Here is a 20,291-nt window from a genome sequence, read left to right as displayed (position 1 = left end):
CTGTTACTGATGTGCGGATTAGCCCCGACAGCGGCTAAAACACCTACTTGGGCATCATCATTTGTTGCAGGTCATGGTTGACGTTTCACATGTGGCTGAACACTTCCTGTTTCCTTAAATAACGTAACTATCCGGCGAACGGTCCTGACACTTGGATGATGTCGTCGAGTAATCCGAGCGGCATACATAGCACACGCCCGTTGGGCATTTTGATCACAATAGCCATACATCAACACGATATCGACCTTTTCCACAATTGGTAAACTGTCCATTTTAACACGGGTAATGTAACACGAAGCAAATACCGTCCGCACTGGCGGAATGTTACGTGATACCTCGTACTTATACGTTTGTGACTATTACAGCGCCATCTATCACAAAGCCAAAAAAGTGGTCCAACTAAAATATCCATATTTCCGTACGTACTACACGAATATGTAATAAAAAACGTGGGTTCCTATTTTTAAAAAAACGCAGTTGATATCCGTTTGACCTATGGCAGCGCCATCTAGCGGGCCAACCATAGCGCTTTCTGATTTCCCCCTTCAAGCTGGACGAGTTTCGTTGTTTGTAGTGTTTTCGTTTGATGCTTATTTCGTGAGATATTTGGCCCGGTCAATTGTCAATGGACCACCCGGTATATGTTGAACTTGCGGCCACTATAAATCAAGACACAAAGAAACGAAAGACATTGGCTATCAATGGGCACTGATTTATATCAATGGGACAAGGTGAAAATTTATGCCAGACCGAGATTCGACCCAGATCTCCTGCTTGCTGGCAAATGCATTGACAACTACGCCACGAGACGCAGTGGTCTCCACAATGACGTGGACTGCCTTAGCACTCCTCCTGCCAAACCCAACTTCTCAACGTGTACTATACACACCCCCGCCCATTAGGCTCGTCACTCGCGGCATCTCGCCAATGCCCGTAAGAGTTCGAGTTTGGTGTGCATCTGCACTGAAGGGGTCGTTGGCCACCATCGCCTAATTGTGTATCTGGTGCCACAGTATCTGCAGGATCAAAATGGTGGCTGTTCTTTCAGACATGTTCGGAAGAACAAACACCACTGATATGATACTGATATGTCTGGCCTTCGCAATGAAGTTCCTAACCCGGCCATAATGCTGCTTTTCCTCAATTTTAAAAGAGCTACTCTCCAGTTTCAGCACTGAACCATTAAGTACACTGATCAGCCCAAAAATTATGACCAGTGCCCAACTCGAAGATGGATGCCACCTGGTGGCATTGTTGACACGTGGTGCGGTAACAAATGTATGTAAGCAGAGCAGACACAGTGGAGGCATCACCCTGTCGAAGATATGGGCTGCAAATGTGGAAATCCGTTGATATAAGCGACTTTAACAAAGGCCAGATTATTATTATGCAGAGCCTGTGAACGAATATCTCGAAAACGATGAGGCTGTTACAGCGTTTACGTGCTACTGTCGCCAGCCGGAGTGGCCGTGCGGTTCTAGGTGCTACAGTCTGGCCGAGCGACCGCTACGGTCGCAGGTTCGAATCCTGCCTCGGGCATGGAAGTGTGTGATGTCCTTAGGTTAGTTAGGTTTAATTAGTTCTAAGTTCTAGGTGACTGATGACCTGAGAAGTTAAGTCGCATAGTGCTCGAAGTCGCATAGTGCTCAGAGGCATTTTTTGCTACTGTCGTGAGGATGTACGGAAAGAGGTGGAAGAACAGTGAAACTACCACTAAGCGCTAAATAGTTGGAAGTCCACAACTCTTCACAGAGCGTGGGGGTCGGAGGTTTGTCTTCTTTGTAAAGTAGGATAGATGATCTGTAGCTTCTCTGTCAAAAGAGCACAATGCTGGTGCACGCACGAAATTTTCTGTTGTGTACATAGTTCCGCGTAGTCAGGTCAGCGTGTGCACAACTTTCCCAATAGAGCGTGCCCCGCTAAGCACAAATGCGCAGGCGCAGCGCTTGTCCATCTCCGCACTACGAGATGGCGCTGTCTTAGAGACAGCCGATCCGTGTATTAATATGTAACGCAGCCAATGAGATTGCTGCTAACGTAGGACCTTTTCTCCTCGCGGATCACACTCGCGCAGTGATATTATAACGAGTGTACAGACCTCCGATTAGTCAGTCTGCATTAGCCTGCATTAGTCTGAATTAGTCTGCATTTGTCTGTACCAGTCTATATTCAAGTTTCAGTCTGCACCTAATACGATTATCATATTCCTGTACATAGCCATGAAGATAAATGAACAGACACTTTGTCAATCATCAGAGATATGTGAGAATAAGATTAACGCACCAATACCAAAGGAACTTCAGATTGTCAATTGTAAACAGCATCCAGAATCAAGTTAAGTAATTTCTATGCTTTTTATTATTTTAATAAATGTGTGTGAAAATTAATCAAGTTCTGTTTAAAGTTGGTCACCGTCAATCTGCTCTTCTAAGCGTGCAAGTGGCATTTCTATCGTCTGACCTAACGGCAGAAGATAAACACGCCACGATAAGACCACGAGACATATTGCTGACACTCGCTTACGTCGTTAGAGCGACAAGCCAAATAATCTGATGGTGTGTGTACCGAAGGTCTTACAGTACGCACACCACAGTTTCGGAGCACACCGTTCATCATACATTGTTGAACATGGAGCTCCGCAGCATACTGTTCCCACGTACTCACATGTTGACCTAACGACATCGGCACTTATGATTGCAGTGGGCACAGGACCATCGGAATTAGAGCGTCGATCAAAGTAAATGTGTCGGAACTTCGGTTGAATCACATTTTTGCTACACTAGGTCGATGGTCGTCTCCACAAACGCCGTCATCGAGGTGAACAGCGGCCCGACTCTTCAGAGTGCCACGGATGCAGGCTGGTGAGAGCAATATTATGCTATGGGAGGCATTCTCCTGCGCTTGCATGAAACACGCTGACAGCTGCGAACCACCTGCATCTCTGCATGCTTGATGTCTTCCCCGACGTCGATGTCATCTTTCAGCAGTATAATTGTCCGTGTCTCGGAGCCAGAATCGTGCTACAGTGGTTTGAGAGCATTGTGGTGAACTCACGTTAATGGCGACCAAATTCGCTTAATGTAAATCTTATGGATCTCATGTAGGCCGCTATCGGGAGCCATCACCGCATATGCAAATCAGCGGCCCGTTATTTATTCTCATTACATGACCTAACATCTAATGCCACATACCTCCACAAGCCTACCAACAAACTGTCGGATCCTTGATACGGACAATCAAAAATGGTTCAAATGGCTCTGAGCACTATGGGACTCAACTGCTGTGGTCATAAGTCCCCTAGAACTTAGAACTACTTAAACCTAACTAACCTAAGGACAGCACACAACACCCAGCCATCACGAGGCAGAGAAAATCCCTGACCCCGCCGGGAATCGAACCCGGGAACCCGGGCGATACGGACAATCAGTGACCTGTTTCATCCCAAAGGTGGACAAACAAGCTGTCACGCGGAGTGGCCGAGCGGTTTAGGGCACCATGTCAGGGATTGCCCGGCCCCTCCAGGTGGAGGTTCGAGTCCTCCCTCGGGCACTGGTGTGGGTGTTGTTCGTAGCGTAAGTTAGTTTAAGTAGTGTGTAAGTCTAGAGACGATGACCTCAGCAGTTTGGCACCTTAGGAATTCAAACACATTTGAACATATGAACAAACAAGCTGTTAAGCAGGTGGTCATAATGTTTTGGCTCGTCACCGTATATACGGTTACATTTAAAACTACAGCGAATTTAAGATATTTTAATTCCGCTGATAGTAGGCCACAGTTTGCAGTTCCTCTGCAATACATATATGACCTGTGACAGCCACATTTTACCACGAGCGCTCATTACCCAAGGGGCGAGCGAGTGTGAACGCTTGTACCGCCTCTTGAACAGGCTTGATCTATAGCACCGCAGCTCATACACTTCGATTCTCTTCTTTCCTCTGTTCCCACTGTCCATGACCTACTTCCATACAATGCAGTGCTGTGCTCCAAACATACATTCTCAGAAATTTCTGCCTCAAATAAACCTGAGTAAAAACAAACATACAGATGAGTGTTGCGAAAAAGCAAAACCTGTCAATCATATTCCATTGAGGCTCGGGCACCGAGCGTAGAAATTCAGGATTACCTATTCCGTTAGTCTGCTCGCTCCTCGAATCTACATCTCTTTGTGGAGGAGACTGCTAGTGATTTTCCTGTCTGTTCACAGAGAAATTCAACACGATCAGGTACCAAATGCAGAACACCGACGACAACCAGCTCTATTTTGCGGTGGACAGCGTGACTGGCGTCCTGAGTGTGAGGCTAGCCGAGGGAAAGGTGCTCCGTCGAGAAGACAAAGAGACCTTCACCATCGACATCGTGGCGCGGGACAACTACATCGACGGAGTGCCTGGTGATGGTGAGTCATTGGCGTCCCTGCCCATCAGCCACCACATTGGCCTACCAATACTGTGCCGACTTTCTGGGGTCTCATCCAGCCCTATTTCGCCAGGTTCTAGTTTCGTACTGTTCTGTTCTATTCTATCGCTTGCGCCTTGTCCCGCGCTAGAGCAGGATGCCCTTCCTGCCGCCACCCCGTACCCCCCAGGATGGAAATGATGTACCCCAATTGTCTGTGTCCAGTGGAATCCATGAAATAGAGTGAATGTGTTCAGATGTCTGCGAGCTGTGTAACTGAGGCGGAACGTGGGGACCATCCCGGTATTCACCTAGCGGGATGTGGAAAACCGCCGAAAAACCACATCCAGGCTGGCCGGCACACCAGCTCTCGTCGGCAATCGGCCGGTCGGATTCGATCCGGGGCCGACGCGCCTACCCCAGTCCAGGAAGCAGCGCTTTAGCGCTCTCGGCTACCCTGGCGGTTCAGGTTCTAGTTTCGTACTGTCACCACCTTGAAATGTTTCACAGTAAGTTCTGGCGTTCGCACGAAATTTCTTGCAGGTTACGCATTGATAGTTTCAGGAGTTGCGACGCAGTCGCAGCAAAATATCCGCAGTGACCCAGGAAAGGTATTTTTACGAGGAGCGTTCAGTAAGTAATGCAACACCTTTTTTTACTGAGTGCGGGTTGGTTTTATTCACGATTTCAGGACACCACGTTATTCCCCATACTTTTGGCTACAGAGCCCTATATTTCAATATGATCTCCGTTCAATGCGTCGGCCATACGCCACCTTTCTAGGCGACCGTGTATGCCCACATGCACCACTCTACCGATCGATGTCGAAGCCAACGTCGTGCCACATCTATAACCCCCCCCCCTCATCCATGTACTGCATCCCGCGGGGTGTATCCTTCATTGCGCCAAACAGATGGAAGTTGGAAGGTGCGAGATCCGGGCTGTAGGGTGGATGAGGAAGAACAATCCAATGCAGTTTTGTGAGCTCCTCTTGGGTGCGCAGACTTCTGTGACGTCTTGCTCTGTCCAGTTGAGCAGCGAGATGTTTGACTGTGATCAGCCGATCACCACGGATGACAGTGTGCGTTCATTCCAACATTGCAAGAGTCACAGTTGTACGCGGCCAGCCGGAATGCGGGAGATCGGGCAGGTTTGCGCGAACGTGTGGCGAAGATGAGAGACCCCTCGCCTAAACGACTCACCGTGCTGTTGTTCATTCTGCAAGCACCTGTGAATATGTACGATACTCTGGTTTCCCACCAAACCAATTCAATGACAGCTCTCTGCTTGAAATGCACCTCCGTTGCATACGCCACTTGGAAGTCAACGTATAGCGCCGACACCTTTCGGAACTTTATGAAACTATGGGAGCAGAAGCGGGAATATTTCATTATGTCCCAGAAAAAAATTCCGCATTTTTTCAACGGAAAGTGGCACAGAAAAAGAAAGAGGTTGCAATACTTATTGAACGCTCATCGCATATTTAAACCAGTTGCGTACCTCAATACTTTACATTATGTAATTAATTTCGGTCTGTTATGACTGTCATCAGACCTACAAAACAATAAGACAGATGTAGGGGGTGCTGTACAAACTGTATCGCACTTATAAAGTAAGGCAAACAGAAATCAATTTAAGAGTAAATTACACATCCAAATTGAGAACTTGTTTTCCTGTTGCTTGTTAATTGGAAGCTGTGTGTGTGTGTGTGTGTGTGTGTGTGTGTGTGTGTGTGTGTGTGACGAAACTTCTCCCCAGCTGTGTAAAGCAAGTACTTTTGAGTTATGATTACACTGTCACCCATGTGTTCTGCTACTTTTGATCACGTATATAACTGTGTAAAATATTTCCGACCTGTGTGGTACCAATTAATCTAAACTACACCCGATTATCTGTAATATTGAATATGAAGAGCCGGCCTCTGTGGCCGAGCCGTTCTAGGCGCTTCAGTCCGGAACCGCGCTGCTGCTACGGTCGCAGGTTCGAATCCTGCCTCGGGCCTGGATGTGTGTGATGTCCTTAGGTAAGTTAGATTTAAGTAGTTCTAAGTCTAGGGGACTGATGACCTCAGCTGTTAAGTTCCATAGTGCTTAGAGCCATTTGAACCATTTGAATATCAAGAATAATTACCAGTAATACTCAGAAAATCTTCCTCATCAAACAATCACACACGAAGGCTAACTGTTGCTTACTAAAAATGTGCCCTGTTAGAGAAAAGCATCTACTGAATTTACAAGTATGTTTTGAAAACGATAACAGTTCCTAATTTCATCTCAGAAAGTTCGTTTAGGTCCTAGAATTATATTATTTTGTGCAACGCATAACTCTGCTCTGTCCGTATGATGCATGAATATGAAGTGCCGAACTGCATGTTCCCGAGATACACTATTGGCCATTAAAATTGCTACACCACGAAGATGACGCGCTACAGAAGCGAAAGTTAACCGACAAGGAGAAGATGCTGTGATGTGCAAATGATTAGCTTCTCAGAGCATTCACACAAGGTTGGCGCCGGTGACGACACCTGCAACGTGCTGACATGACGAAAGTTTCCAACCTATTTCTCATCCCCAAATAGCAGTTGACCGGCGTTTCCTGGTGAAACGTTGTTGTGATGCCTCGTGTAAGGAGGAGAAATGCGTACCATCACGTTTCCGACTTTGATAAAGGTCGGATTGTAGCCTATCGCGATTGCGGTTTATCGTATCGCTACATTGCTGCTCGCGTTGGTCGAGATCCAATGACTGTTAGCAGAATGTGGAACCGGTGGGTTCAGGAGGGTAATACGGAACGCCGTGTTGGATCCCAACGCCTCGTATCACTAGCAGTTGAGATGACAGGCATCTTATCCGCATGGCTGTAACGGATCGTGCAGCCACGTCTAGATCCCTGAGTCAACAGATGCGGACGTTTGCAAGACAACAACAATCTGCACGAACAGTTCGACGACGTTTGGAGCAGCATGGACTATCAGCTCGGAGACCATGGCTGCGGTTACCCTTGACGCTGTATCACAGACAGGAGCGCCTGCGGTGGTGTACTCAACGACCAACCTGGGTGCACGAATGGCAAAACGTCATTTTTCAGATGAATCCAAGTTCTGTTTACAGCATCATGATGGTCGCATCCGTGTTTGGCAACATCGCGGTGGACGCACATTGGAAGCGTGTATTCGTCATCGCCATACTGGCGTATCACCCAGTGTGATGGTATGAGGTGTCATTGGTTACACGTCTCGGTCACCTCTTGTTGGCATTGACGGCACTTTGAACAGTGTACGTTACACTTCAGATATGCTACGACCCGTAGCTCTACCCTTAATTCGATCCCTGCTAAACCCTACATTTCAGCAGGATAATGCATGAACCATGGACATTGCCGTTGGTGGGGAGGCTTGCGTGCCTCAGCGATACAGATCGCCGTACCGTAGGTGCAACCACAACGGAGGGGTATCTGTTGAGAGGCCAGACAAACGTGTGGTTCCTGAAGAGGGGCAGCAGCCTTTTCAGTAGTTGCAAGAGCAACAGTCTGGATGATTGACTGATCTGGCCTTGTAACAATAACCAAAACGGCCTTGCTGTGTTGGTACTGCGAACGGCTGAAAGCAAGGGGAAACTACAGCCGTAATTTTTCCCGAGGGCATGCAGCTTTACTGTATGATTAAATGATGATGGCGTCCTCTTGGGTAAAATATTCTGGAGGTAAAATAGTCCCCCATTCGGATCTCTGGGCGGGAACTACTCAAGAGGATGTCGTTATCAGGAGAAAGAAAACTGGCGTTCTACGGATCGGAGCGGGGAATGTCAGATCCCTTAATCGGGCAGGTAGGTTAGAAAATTTAAAATGGGAAATGGAGAGGTTAATGTTAGATATAGTGGGAATTAGTGAAGTTCGGTGGCAGGAGGAACAAGACTTCTGATCAGGTGACTACAGGGTTATAAACAACAAATCAAATAGGGGTAATGTAGGAGTAGGTTTAATAATGAATAGGAAAATAGGAATGCGGGTAAGCTACTACAAACAGCATAGTGAACGCATTATTGTGGCCAAGATAGATACGAAGCCCACACCTACTACAGTAGTACAAGTTTATATGCCAACTAGCTCTGCAGATGACGAAGAAATTGATGAAATGTATGATGAAATAAAAGAAATTATTCAGATAGTGAAGGGAGACGAAAATTTATTAGTCATGGGTGACTGGAATTCGAGTGTAGGAAAAGGGAGAGAAGGAAACGTAGTAGGTGAATATGGATTGGGGCTAAGAAATGAAAGAGGAAGCCGCCTGGTAGAATTTTGCACAGAGCACAACATAATCATAGCTAACACTTGGTTTAAGAATCATGAAAGAATGTTGTATACATGGAAGAACCCTGGAGATACTAAAAGGTATCAGATAGATTATATAATGGTAAGACAGAGATTTATGAACCAGATTTTAAATTGTAAGACGTTTCCGGGGGCAGATGTGGACTCTGACCACAATCTATTGGATATGACCTGTAGATTAAAACTGAAGAAACTGCAAAAAGGTGGGAATTCAAGGAGATGGGACCTGGATAAACTGAAAGATCCAGAGGTTGTACAGAGTTTCAGGGAGAGCATAAGGGAACAGTTGACAGGAATGGGGGAAAGAAATACAGTAGAAGAAGAATGGGTAGCTTTGAGGGATGAAGTAGTGAAGGCAGCAGAGGATCAAGTAGGTAAAAAGACGACGGCTAGTAGAAATCCTTGGGTAACAGAAGAAATATTGAATTTAATTGATGAAAGGAGAAAATATAAAAATGCAGTAAATGAAGCAGACAAAAAGGAATACAAACGTCTCAAAAATGAGATCGACAGGAAGTGCAAAATGGCTAAGCAGGAATGGCTAGAGGACAAATGTAAGGATGTAGAGGCTTATCTCACTAGGGGTAAGATAGATACTGCCTACAGGAAAATTAAAGAGTCCTTTGGAGATAAGAGAACCACTTGTATGAATATCAAGAGCTCAGATAGAAACCCAGTTCTAAGCAAAGAAGGGAAGGCAGAAAGGTGGAAGGAATATATAGAGGGTCTATACAAGGGCGATGTACTTGAGGACAATATTATGGAAATGGAAGAGGATGTAGATGAAGATGAAATGGGAGATACGATACTGCGTGAAGAGTTTGACAGAGCACTAAAAGACCTGAGTCGAAACAAGGCCCCGGGAGTAGACAACATTCCATTGGAACTACTGACAGCCCTGGGAGAGACAGTCCTGACAAAACTCTACCATCTGGTGAGCAGGATGTATGAAACAGACGAAATACCCTCAGACTTCAAGAAGAATATAATAATTCCAATCCCAAAGAAAGCAGGTGTTGACAGATGTCAAAATTACCGAACGATCAGTTTAATAAGCCACAGCTGCAAAATACTAACACGAATTCTTTACAGACGAATGGAAAAACTAGTAGAAACTGACCTCGGGGAAGATCAGTTTGGATTCCGTAGAAACACTGGAACACGTGAGGCAATACTGACCTTACGACTTATCTTAGAACAAAGATTAAGGAAAGGCAAACCTACGTTTCTAGCATTTGTAGACTTAAAGAAAGCTTTTGACAATGTTGACTGGAATACTCTCTTTCAAATTCTAAAGGTGGCAGGGATAAAATACAGGGAGCGAAAGGCTATTTACAATTTGTACAGAAACCAGATGGCAGTTATAAGGGTCGAGGGACATGAAAGGGAAGCAGTGGTTGGGAAGGGTGTGAGACAGGGTTGTAGCCTCTCTCCGACGTTATTCAGTGTGCATATTGAGCAAGCAGTAAAGGAAACAAAAGAAAAATTCGGAGTAGGTATTAAAATCCATGGAGAAGAAATAAAAACTTTGAGGTTCGCCGATGACATTGTAATTCTGTCAGAGACAGCAAAGGACTTGGAAGAGCAGTTGAATGGAATGGACAGTGTCTTGAAAGGAGGATATAAGATGAACATCAACAAAAGCACAACGAGGATAATGGAATGTAGTCGAATTAAGTTGGGTGATGCTGAGGGAATTAGATTAGGAAATGAGACACTTAAAGTAGTAAAGGAGTTTTACTATTTGGGGAGCAAAATAACTGATGATGGTCGAAGTAGAGAAGATATAAAATGTAGACTGGCAATGGCAAGGAAAGCGTTTCTGAAGAAGAGAAATTTGTTAACAACGGATATAGATTTAAGTGTCAGGAAGTCATTTCTGAAAGTATTTGTATTGAGTGTAGCCATGTGTGGAAGTGAAACATGGATGGTAAATAGTTTGGACAAGAAGAGAATAGAAACTTTCGAAATGTGGTGCTACAGAAGAATGCTAAAGATTAGATTGGTAGATCACATAACTAATGAGGAAGTATTGAATAGAATTAAGGAGAAGAGAAGTTTGTGGCACAACTTGACCAGAAGAAGGGATCGGTTGGTAGGACATGTTCTGAGGCATCAAGGGATCACCAATTTAGTATTGGAGGGCAGCGTGGAGGGTAAAAATCGTAGAGGGAGACCAAGAGATGAATACACTAAGCAGATTCAGAAGGATGTAGGTTGCAGTAGGTACTGGGAGATGAAGAGGCTTGCACAGGATAGAGTAGCATGGAGAGCTGCATCAAACCAGTCTCAGGACTGAAGACCACAACAACAACAACAACAACAACAACAACAATGCAGACCGCATGTTGCAGGTCCTGTACGGGCCTTTCTGGATACAGAGAATGTTTGACTGCTGCCCTGTCCAGCACATTCTCCAAATCTCTCACCAACTGAAAACGTCTGGTCAATGATGGCTGAGCAACTGGCTCATCACAATACGCCAGTCACTACTCGTGATGAACTGTGGTATCGTGTTGAAGCTGCATGGGCAGCTGTACCTGTACACGCCATCCAAGCTCTGTTTCACTCTATGCCCAGGCGTACCATAGCCGTTATTACGGCCAGAGGTGGTTGTTCTGGGTACTGATTGCTCATGATCTATGCACCCAAATTGCGTGAAAATGTAATCACATGTCAGTTCTAGTATAATATATTTGGTCAATGAATACCCGTTTATCGTCTGCATTTCTTCTTGGTGTAGCAGTTTTAATGGCCAGTAGTGTAAATCACAGCGCGGCGAAATTAGTTTACTTTAAGCTGCTTTCGTAGATTAAACTTTTGTTTTTATGTGAATAGAGTGAAGTGGCGAGTAAAAAGTTGTACCAAGGGCGAAAATCGAACCCAGGTCTCGTACTTACTAGGCAGGCGAGTTGACCACTAAGCCACCTTGAGACAGCAGTTCACACACCCGCACATATTACCGTGGCACACCTGCTTCGTCGGTCCAAGTTCTCACTGCGCACAAACACGCGTGTGAGTGGGAATTTATAGCAGATTGGGGCGGCAGTGAGAATTTGGATCGAGCAGGGAGGCGTGCCAGGGTAATGTGCTCCTGCCTAACAAGTAGGAGACCTGAGTTCGATTCCTGGCCTTGGTACAAATTTTCACTCTATATACATAAAATCGTATCTGTATGAGAAAAGTAAAGTTTCTGAAACTGTGTCATTTCGTTTGTATAAGTAATCTGCACCTGAGCTTCAGGCTGGATCCCCACTTACATTTGATGCTGAGGTGCTATTCCAGAATATGGGGAGCCTTGACAATTCTGTTCGCGTGTAAGGGCGAATTGAAAGTAGACTGTGACGGCAGAATATGGATCTAGGAAGGAGGCGAGTCAGGCTAATCCGCACCTGCTTAGCTAAAAAGACATCCGGGTTCGATTCCCGGCCTTGGTACAAAATTTCACCCGCCACTTCACTCTGTATACATAAAATCATACCTGTGTGATACCAGCAAAGTCTCTGAAACTGTGTCATTACATTTGTTAAACTTTTGTTATCATTTTAAAAATGCAACTCACTGACCACGCTACAGCGCAAGGCGCGACAGTGCTAATTTAACCAGATTTACTTTTCATTTAACAGTGAGGATTAGCTTCAGTGAAATATTTGTAAATGAATATAAGGGTATTTTGAAATTAGATTAAATCATTTTAATAACACGCAAGTGACTAGTACTAGCGTAAACCACAACTTCTTCTCAGCAAAGTCGTACACTGTAAAAATTACTTTTACGCGCAATATTTAAATTACGTTAAGTTTATTCTTTGGTTTCCTAACAAAGTAGTCATAAGTAACAGTGGAGGGAGGAAGCTAATTAGAATATTCCAAAGATGACTGGTAATTCATATTGGACACCAACACGTTAAACACAATGAAATCTTTATCTTACAGTAACTACCCGGTTAGCGCCAGCAGCAAATGACATTTAATACAAATTGTCTTCTTGCAGGTGAGCCTTCTTTCTATAAATCCCTCTTAAAATCATCCTTTATCCTCAAACCTCAATTACACATCAGACACCATCTCAGATGAAATTCATTCTCTGAGCGCCACGTCTTCCATCCAAGCGCCTCTGTGACGACTCAACACGACGACTCTCTCTCTCTCCCTCCCTCCCTCTCTTTCTTTCTCTCTCTCTCTCTCCCACAATCTATCTACCTACCTCTGCATCTGCAGCTAACTCATTCGCACACCTGAGCTCTACTCGATAATACAATATTTGGTAGCCAAAGAGTACGTATTCAGACACGCAAAGATGCTCACAGCGGCAAACTTAATATTTCTCATGATATATACACCTTTCAACGTAGTGAGTACAAATAAGTTTTCAGTGACATCTAGGCAACGTACGTAAGTGTGCTACAGTCAAAGTACGAGTGTAAGCCAAACAAGATTCGTTATTTTACGTTTGTTTATAAGCACCATAAAGATCATTCAAACAGACAAGTTAACTCTTCGTAACTTCTCAGCACACTGAGGCGCTACGCCAACTGACGACATATGTGGAATAAACAAATGCACATACCCAGTCGATAAGAGTCAATATAACTTTTTACAAATGCGCTTACGAGAACGCTAGTACGTTATAATATACAGTTATGCAGAGGGAGAACGTTCTCCGTCCAGTATAGAGTGCTGCTTTCTGTCAGTCCAAATTCATCAGAAAATCGCATATCCGTGAAGATACAGTGTTCGAGCAAAAGTTTCCGGACACCCATTAATGGACATTAATAATGGGTGAGTCCAACCATCGCCCTTAACGACTGCTTGAACTCTGCTGGGGGAACTTTCAGTGAGGTGTCTATATGTATGTGGAGCAACGGCAGCACATCGTTCCTCAAGGTCCACCTGCTTAGCTTGGTGGTAACGTGCTTGCCTCCCGTGCAAGTTGGCCCGGGTTCGATTTCCGGTCCGGTTGGAGATTTTCTTCGCTCGTGGACTGGCTGTTGTGTTGTCCTCATCACCGGCACGCATGTCGCCCAATGTGGCGTCGACTGCAATAAGACTTGCACTCGGCCGCCGAACTTCCCCGAATGGGGCCTCCCGGCCAACAATGCCATACGCTCATTTCCATTTTTTCCTCTTAAAGAGCCGAAACTAGATAACGTAGTGATGTTGAACGCTGTGGTCTGTTTCGAGCAAAGACGACGTCCTGACTTATACCAAAGGTGCTCCATCGGGTTAAGTTCGCGATTCTGGACCGGCCAGTCCTTTCCAGGAATGTTATTGTCCTCAAACCTTTGTTGGTTTGGGCATTGTCATGCTGATACGAAGAACCATCGTCTCTGAACTGTTCTTCTGTTGCACTCAATACACAATGCTGTAATATGTGCTCATAGCATTTCGCATTTAACGTTTCCTTAAGCGCAATAAGGGGACCACACAATACCCCCATACCGTAACACTATCTCCTGTGCATGTCACTACTGGCACTACACATGGTGGCATGTACTGTTCTTCAGACATTCTCCAAACCCAGACTTCCATCGGACTGCAGTAGCGTACAGCGTGATTCATCACTCCAAATCCCTCGTTTCCAGTTGTCCCCAATCGTCTCGTAGGATTGTTTACAGAAATATGTGGCTTATGAAGCTGCTCGACCGTTTGTACCCCTTATTCCTAACTCGCTCCGCACATTCATTGTGCCAGCCGGATTTCAGATAGCACTCCTGATCTCACGAGTGCTTCCGTCCGTCGGTTTAATTCGATTTTTTAGAAGCACCCTCCGCATTCTTCGAAGACCTTTGTTCGTCTGTACGTGATGTCTGACTGGTCTTGGTTTAGCTTTTGTAACTCCTTCGCGTTTCCACTTCATAATTACATTATCAACATACGACTTTAACAGCTTTAGAAGGATTGAAACGCCCGTGACGAATTTGTTACTCAGGTGACATCCAATGTTTCGACCCCGTCCGAAGTTACTGAGCTCACCTGACCGACATACACTATGTGATCAAAAGTATCCGCACCCCCCCCCCAAAAAACATAAGTTTTTCATATTAGGTGCGTAGTCCTGCCACCTACTGTCAGGTACTCCATATCAGCGACCTCAGTAGTCATTAGACATGGTGAGAGAGCAGAATGGGGCGCTCCGCGGAACTCCCGGATTTCGAACGTCATCAGGTGGTTGGGTGTCACTTGTGTCATGCGTCTGTACGTGAGACTTCCACTCTCGTAAACATCCCTAGGTCCACTGTTTCCAAAAGCGTACAGGCCGACCTCGTCTGTTGTCAGACAGACACCGTCGACAGTTGAAGAGGGTCGTAATGTGTAATAGGCAGACATCTATCCAGAACATCCCACAGATATTCCAAACTGCATCAGGATCCACTGCAAGTACTATGACAGTTAGGCAGGAGGTGAGAAAACGTGGATTTCATGATCGAGCGGCTCCTCATAAGCCACACATCACGCCGGTAAATGCCAAATGACCATCACTTGGTGTAAGTAGCGTAAACATTGGACTATTCAACAGTAGAAAAACGTTGTGTGGAGTGACGAATCACGGTACACAATGTGGTGATCCGATGGCAGGGTCTGGGTATGGCGAAAACCCAGTGAACGGCATCTGCCAGCGTGTGTAGTGGCAACTTTAAAATTCGGACGCAGTGGTTTTATGGTGTGGTCGTGTTTTTTTTTTTTTGCGTGGCACTATCACAGCACAGACTTACACTGATGTTTTAAGGACCTTCTTGCTCCCCACTGCTGAAGAGCAATACGGAGATGGCGATTGCACCTTTCAACAACATCGAGCACCTGTTAATAACGTACGACCTGTGGTGAAGTGGTTACATGACAATAACATACCTGTAATGGACTGGCCTGCACAGAGTCCTGGCCTGAATCATATAGAACACCTTTGGGATGTTTTGGAACGCCGATTCATGTCAAGCCTCACCTCATCTCTACTCAGTGCAGCAATACGTGAAGAATGGGCTGCCATTCACCAAGAAACCTTCCAGTACGTGACTGAACGTATGCCTGCGAGAGTGGAAGCTGTCATCAAGGCGAAGGGTCGACCAACACCATATTGAATTCCAGCATTACCGATGGAGGGCGCCACGAACTTATTTTCAGCCAGGTGTCCGGATACTTTTGATCACATAGTGTACTCTGCTCTTTTGCGTCTATACTGACAATGCAATACATCCTGACTGCTCTTATAGTGACGTGTCCACCTCTCGTGACATCTAGTGGCCAGTTCCGCATTTCATAGGTATATTATTATTTATTTTACATCCAGCATTTCGATAATACAAAATAATAAAAATAATAACAAAATTTTGCCCGGCACTGTGGCCTTACCATTTGCCGCGTATAGATCTTCTTTGGTACAAGGACTGTGCGGGTTTCTGCATATGAGGTGATGTTGTGGATTTCGCATGTCACCATATTTACGGGAGTCGTCATCAGTCATGAAACCCCACTTCCTGAGGTTCGTCTTGCGTCATGACACTGCTGTCCAAAATAGGTTTAGTGCTTTCCATGTCACATCGTCAGACGAAAAGCCGCAGCAGATTCCTTTTTGATGCTCTCCCCAAACCATTGGGTTAATGAATTTCTGTTCGGTGAATTCCAGGTGATGACAGAATTGCTGAGTTACCATGAAGCTCAGGTTTTTGTGGTTCATATCGTAACAACTGTTTTCTGGGATGGGTTTCCTCCTTTTTCTCCATTTCTGAGACTGCTCTTCTGCGGACGTCAGATGACGTTATAGCCACTGATAAATTTCGGTGACCGGATTTGACTGTTGGGAGCCAGTCACAATGTGCTCAGAGTCAATGAACGCTGATCCATCTGTATCAATGGTCGTCAGATGTTTTGGCTTAAGAGCCGGGGGGAGGGGGGGGGGGGGAGTAAAGGGGCCATTCGAAGAGAAATTCTATATTCACCTTACCACGTCTCCCGATTGAAGCTTACCAAACACGCATTTTGAAACTACACATTATAAGATGTCACACGAATATTTCTAAGCAAAAAAGAAAGTTGTTGTTATTGTTGTTGTGGTCTTCAGTCCTGATACTGGCTTGATGCAGCTCTCCATGCTACTCTATCCTGTGCAAGCTGCTTCAGCTCCCAGTACCTATTGTAGCCTACATCCTTCTGAATCTGCTTAGTGTATTCATCTCTTGATCTACCTCTACGATTTTTACCCTCCACGCTGCCCTCCAATACTAAATTGGTGATCCCTCGATGCCTCAGAACTTGTCCTACCAACCGATCCCTTCTTCTAGTCAAGTTGTGCCACAAACTCCTCCCCAATCCTATTCAATACCTCCTCATTAGTTATGTGACCTACCCATCTAATCTTCAGGATTATTCTGTAGCACCACATTTCGAAAGCTTCTATTCTCTTCTTGTTCAAACTATTAATCGTCCATGTTTCATTTCCATACATGGCTACACTTCATACAAATACTTTCAGAAACGACTTCCTGACACTTAAATCTATACTCGATGTTAACAAAGTTCTTTTCTTCAGAAACGCTTTCCTTGCCATTGCCAGCCTACATTTTATATCCTCTCTACTTCGACAATCATAAGTTATTTTGCTCCCCAAATAGCAAAACTCCTCTACTACTTTAAGTGTCTCATTTCCTAATCTAATTTCCTCAGCATCAGCCGACTTAATTCAACTACATTCCATTATCTCGTTTTGCTTTTGTTGATGTTCATCTTATATCCTCCTTTCAAGACACTGTCCATTACGGTCAACTACTCTTCCAAGTCCTTAGCTGTCTCGGACATAATTACAAAGTCATCGGCGAACCTCGAAGTTTTTATTTGTTCTCCATGGATTTTTCTTTTGTTTCCTTTACTGCTTGCTCAATATGCACACTGAATAACGTCGGAGAGAGGCTACAACCCTGTCTCACACCCTTCCCAACCACTGCTTCCCTTTCATGTCCCTCGACTCTTATAACTGCCATCTGGTTTCTGTACAAATTGTAAATAGCCTTTCGCTCCCTGTATTTTATCCCTGCCACCTTCAGAATTTGAAAGAGAGTATTCCAGTCAACATTGTCAAAACCTTTCTCTAAGTCCACAAATGCTAGAAACGTAGGTTTGCCTTTTCTTAATCTAGCTTCTAAGATAAGTCGTAGGGTCAGTATTGTCTCACGTGTGCCAATATTTCTACGGAATCCAAACTGATCTTCCCCGAGGTCGGCTTCTACCAGGTTTTCCATTTGTCTGTAAAGAATTCGCTTTGGTATTTTGCAGCCGTGACTTATTAAACTGATAGTTCGGTAATTTTCACATCTGTCAACACCTGCTTTCTTTGGGATTGGAATTATTATATTCTTCTTGAAGGCTGAGGGTATTTCGCCTGTCTCATACATTTTGCTCAGCAAATGGTAGAGTATTGTCAGGACTGGGTCTCCCGAGGCTGTCAGTAGTTCTAATGGAATGTAGTCTACTCCCGGGACCTTCTTTCGACTTACGTCTTCCAATGCTCTGTCAAACTCTTCACGCAGTATCATATCTCCCATTTCATCTTCATCTACATCCTCTTCCATTTCTATAATACTGTCCTCAAGTACATCACCCTTGTGTATACGCTCTATATACTCCTTCCATATTTCTGCTTTCCCTTCTTTGCTTAGAACTGGGTTTCCATCTGAGCTCTTGATATTCATACAAGTTGTTCTCTTTTCTCCAAAGGTGTAATCTTCCTGTAGGCAGTATCTATCTTACCCCTAGAGAGATAAGCCTCTACATCCTTACATTTGTCCTCTAGCCATCCCTGCTTAGCCATTTTGCACTTCCTGTCGATCTAATTTTTGAGACGTTTGTATTCCTTTTTGCCTGCTTCATTTACTGCATTTTCATATTTTCTCCTTTCATCAATTAAATTCAATATTTCTTCTGTTACCCAAGGATTTCTACTAGCCCTCGTCTTTTTGCCTACTTGATCCTCTGCTGCCTTCACTACTTCATCCCTCAAAGCTGCCCATTCTTCTTCTACTGTATTTCTTTCCCCCATTCTCGACAGTTGTTGCCTTATGCTCTCTCTGAAACTCTGTACAACCTCTGGTTTAGTCAGTTTATCGAGGTCCCATCTCCTTAAATTCCCACCTTTTTGTAGTTTCTTCAGTTTTAATCTACAGCTCATAACCAATACATTCTGGTCAGAGTCCACATCTGCCCCTGGAAATGTCTTACAATTTAAAACCTGGTTCCTAAATCTCTGTCTTACCATTATATAATCTATCTGATACCTTCTAGTATGTCCAGGCTTCTTCAATGTATACAACCTATTTTCATGATTCTTGAACCAAGTGTTAGCTACGATTAAGTTATGCTCTGTGCAATATTCTACCAGGTGGCTTACCCCCATTCCATATTCACCTACTACTTTTCCTTCTCTTCCTTTTCCTACAATCGAATTCCAGTCGCCCATGACTATTACATTTTCGTCCCCCATCACTATCTGAATAATTTCTTTTATCTCATCATACATTGCTTCAATTTCTTCGTCATCTGCAGAGCTAGTTGGCATATAAACTTGTACTACAGTAGTATTTCAAATGGCTCTGAGCACTATGGAACTTAACATCTATGGTCATCAGTCCCCTAGAACTTAGAACTACTTAAACCTAACTAACCTAAGGACGTCACACAACACCCAGTCATCACGAGGCAGAGAAATACTACAGTAGTAGGCGTGGGCTTTGTGTCTATCTTGGCGCCGGACGTGGTGGCCGAGCGGTTCTGGTGCTACAGTCTGGAACCGCGCGACCGCTACGGCCGCAGGTTCGAATCCTGCCTCGGGCATGGATGTGTGTGATGTTCTTAGGTTAGTTAGGTTTAAGTAGTTCAAAGTTCTAGGGGACTGATGACCTCAGAAGTTAAGTCCCATAGTGCTCAGAGCCATTTTTTTCTATCTTGTCCACAATAAGGCGTTCACTATGCTGTTTGTAGTAGCTTACCCGCACTCCTATTTTTTTATTCAGTATTAAACCTACTCCTGCATTACCCCTATTTGATTTTGTAGTTATAACCCTGTATTCACCTGACCAAAAGTCTTGTTCCTTCTGCCACCGAACTTCGCTAATTCTCACTACATCTAACTTTAACTTATCCATTTCCCTTTTTAAATTTTCTAACCTACCTGCCCGATTAAGGGATCTGACGTTCCACGCTCCGATCCGTAGAACGCCAGTCCCCGCCCGGAGATCCGAATGGGGGACTATTTTACCTCCGGAATATTTTACCCAAGAGGATGCCATTATCATTTAACCATACAGTAAAGCTGCATGCCCTCGGGAAAAGTGACGGATGTAGTTTCCCCTTGCTTTCAGCCGTTCGCAGTACCAGCACAGCAAGGCCGTTTTGGTTAGTGTTACAAGGCCAGATCAGTCAATCATCCAGACTGTTGCCCCTGCAACTACTGAAAGTCATGTACAGGAACTACATGCATTTTTCTAAAGGCTTACATAGCGACCAACTTTCCGTATGTAAGCGGATACTGTGGCCACTGCAATCGCAACAGGATCCCTTCTTCGTTTTTCTGGCGCCGA

The 20,291-nt window shown here is 44.7% G+C and overlaps 1 protein-coding gene across 1 annotated transcript in view; it reads left to right on the top strand.

The window, feature by feature from the left end:
• Positions 1 to 20,291, top strand: part of LOC124619549 (cadherin-23-like) — a 490,213-nt gene that overhangs the window by 256,445 nt on the left and 213,477 nt on the right. Inside the window, exon 18 of the mRNA XM_047146019.1 lies at positions 4,206 to 4,397. Within this exon, the coding sequence (XP_047001975.1) occupies positions 4,206 to 4,397 (192 nt within the window). The remainder of the gene's footprint in view (positions 1 to 4,205; positions 4,398 to 20,291) is intronic.

This window comes from Schistocerca americana, chromosome 6, assembly GCF_021461395.2.
Source record: "Schistocerca americana isolate TAMUIC-IGC-003095 chromosome 6, iqSchAmer2.1, whole genome shotgun sequence".
Classification (NCBI taxonomy): Eukaryota; Metazoa; Arthropoda; class Insecta; order Orthoptera; family Acrididae; genus Schistocerca; species Schistocerca americana.
The sequence above is the reverse complement of the archived record's forward strand: the minus strand, read 5'-3'. Positions and strand labels throughout refer to the sequence as shown.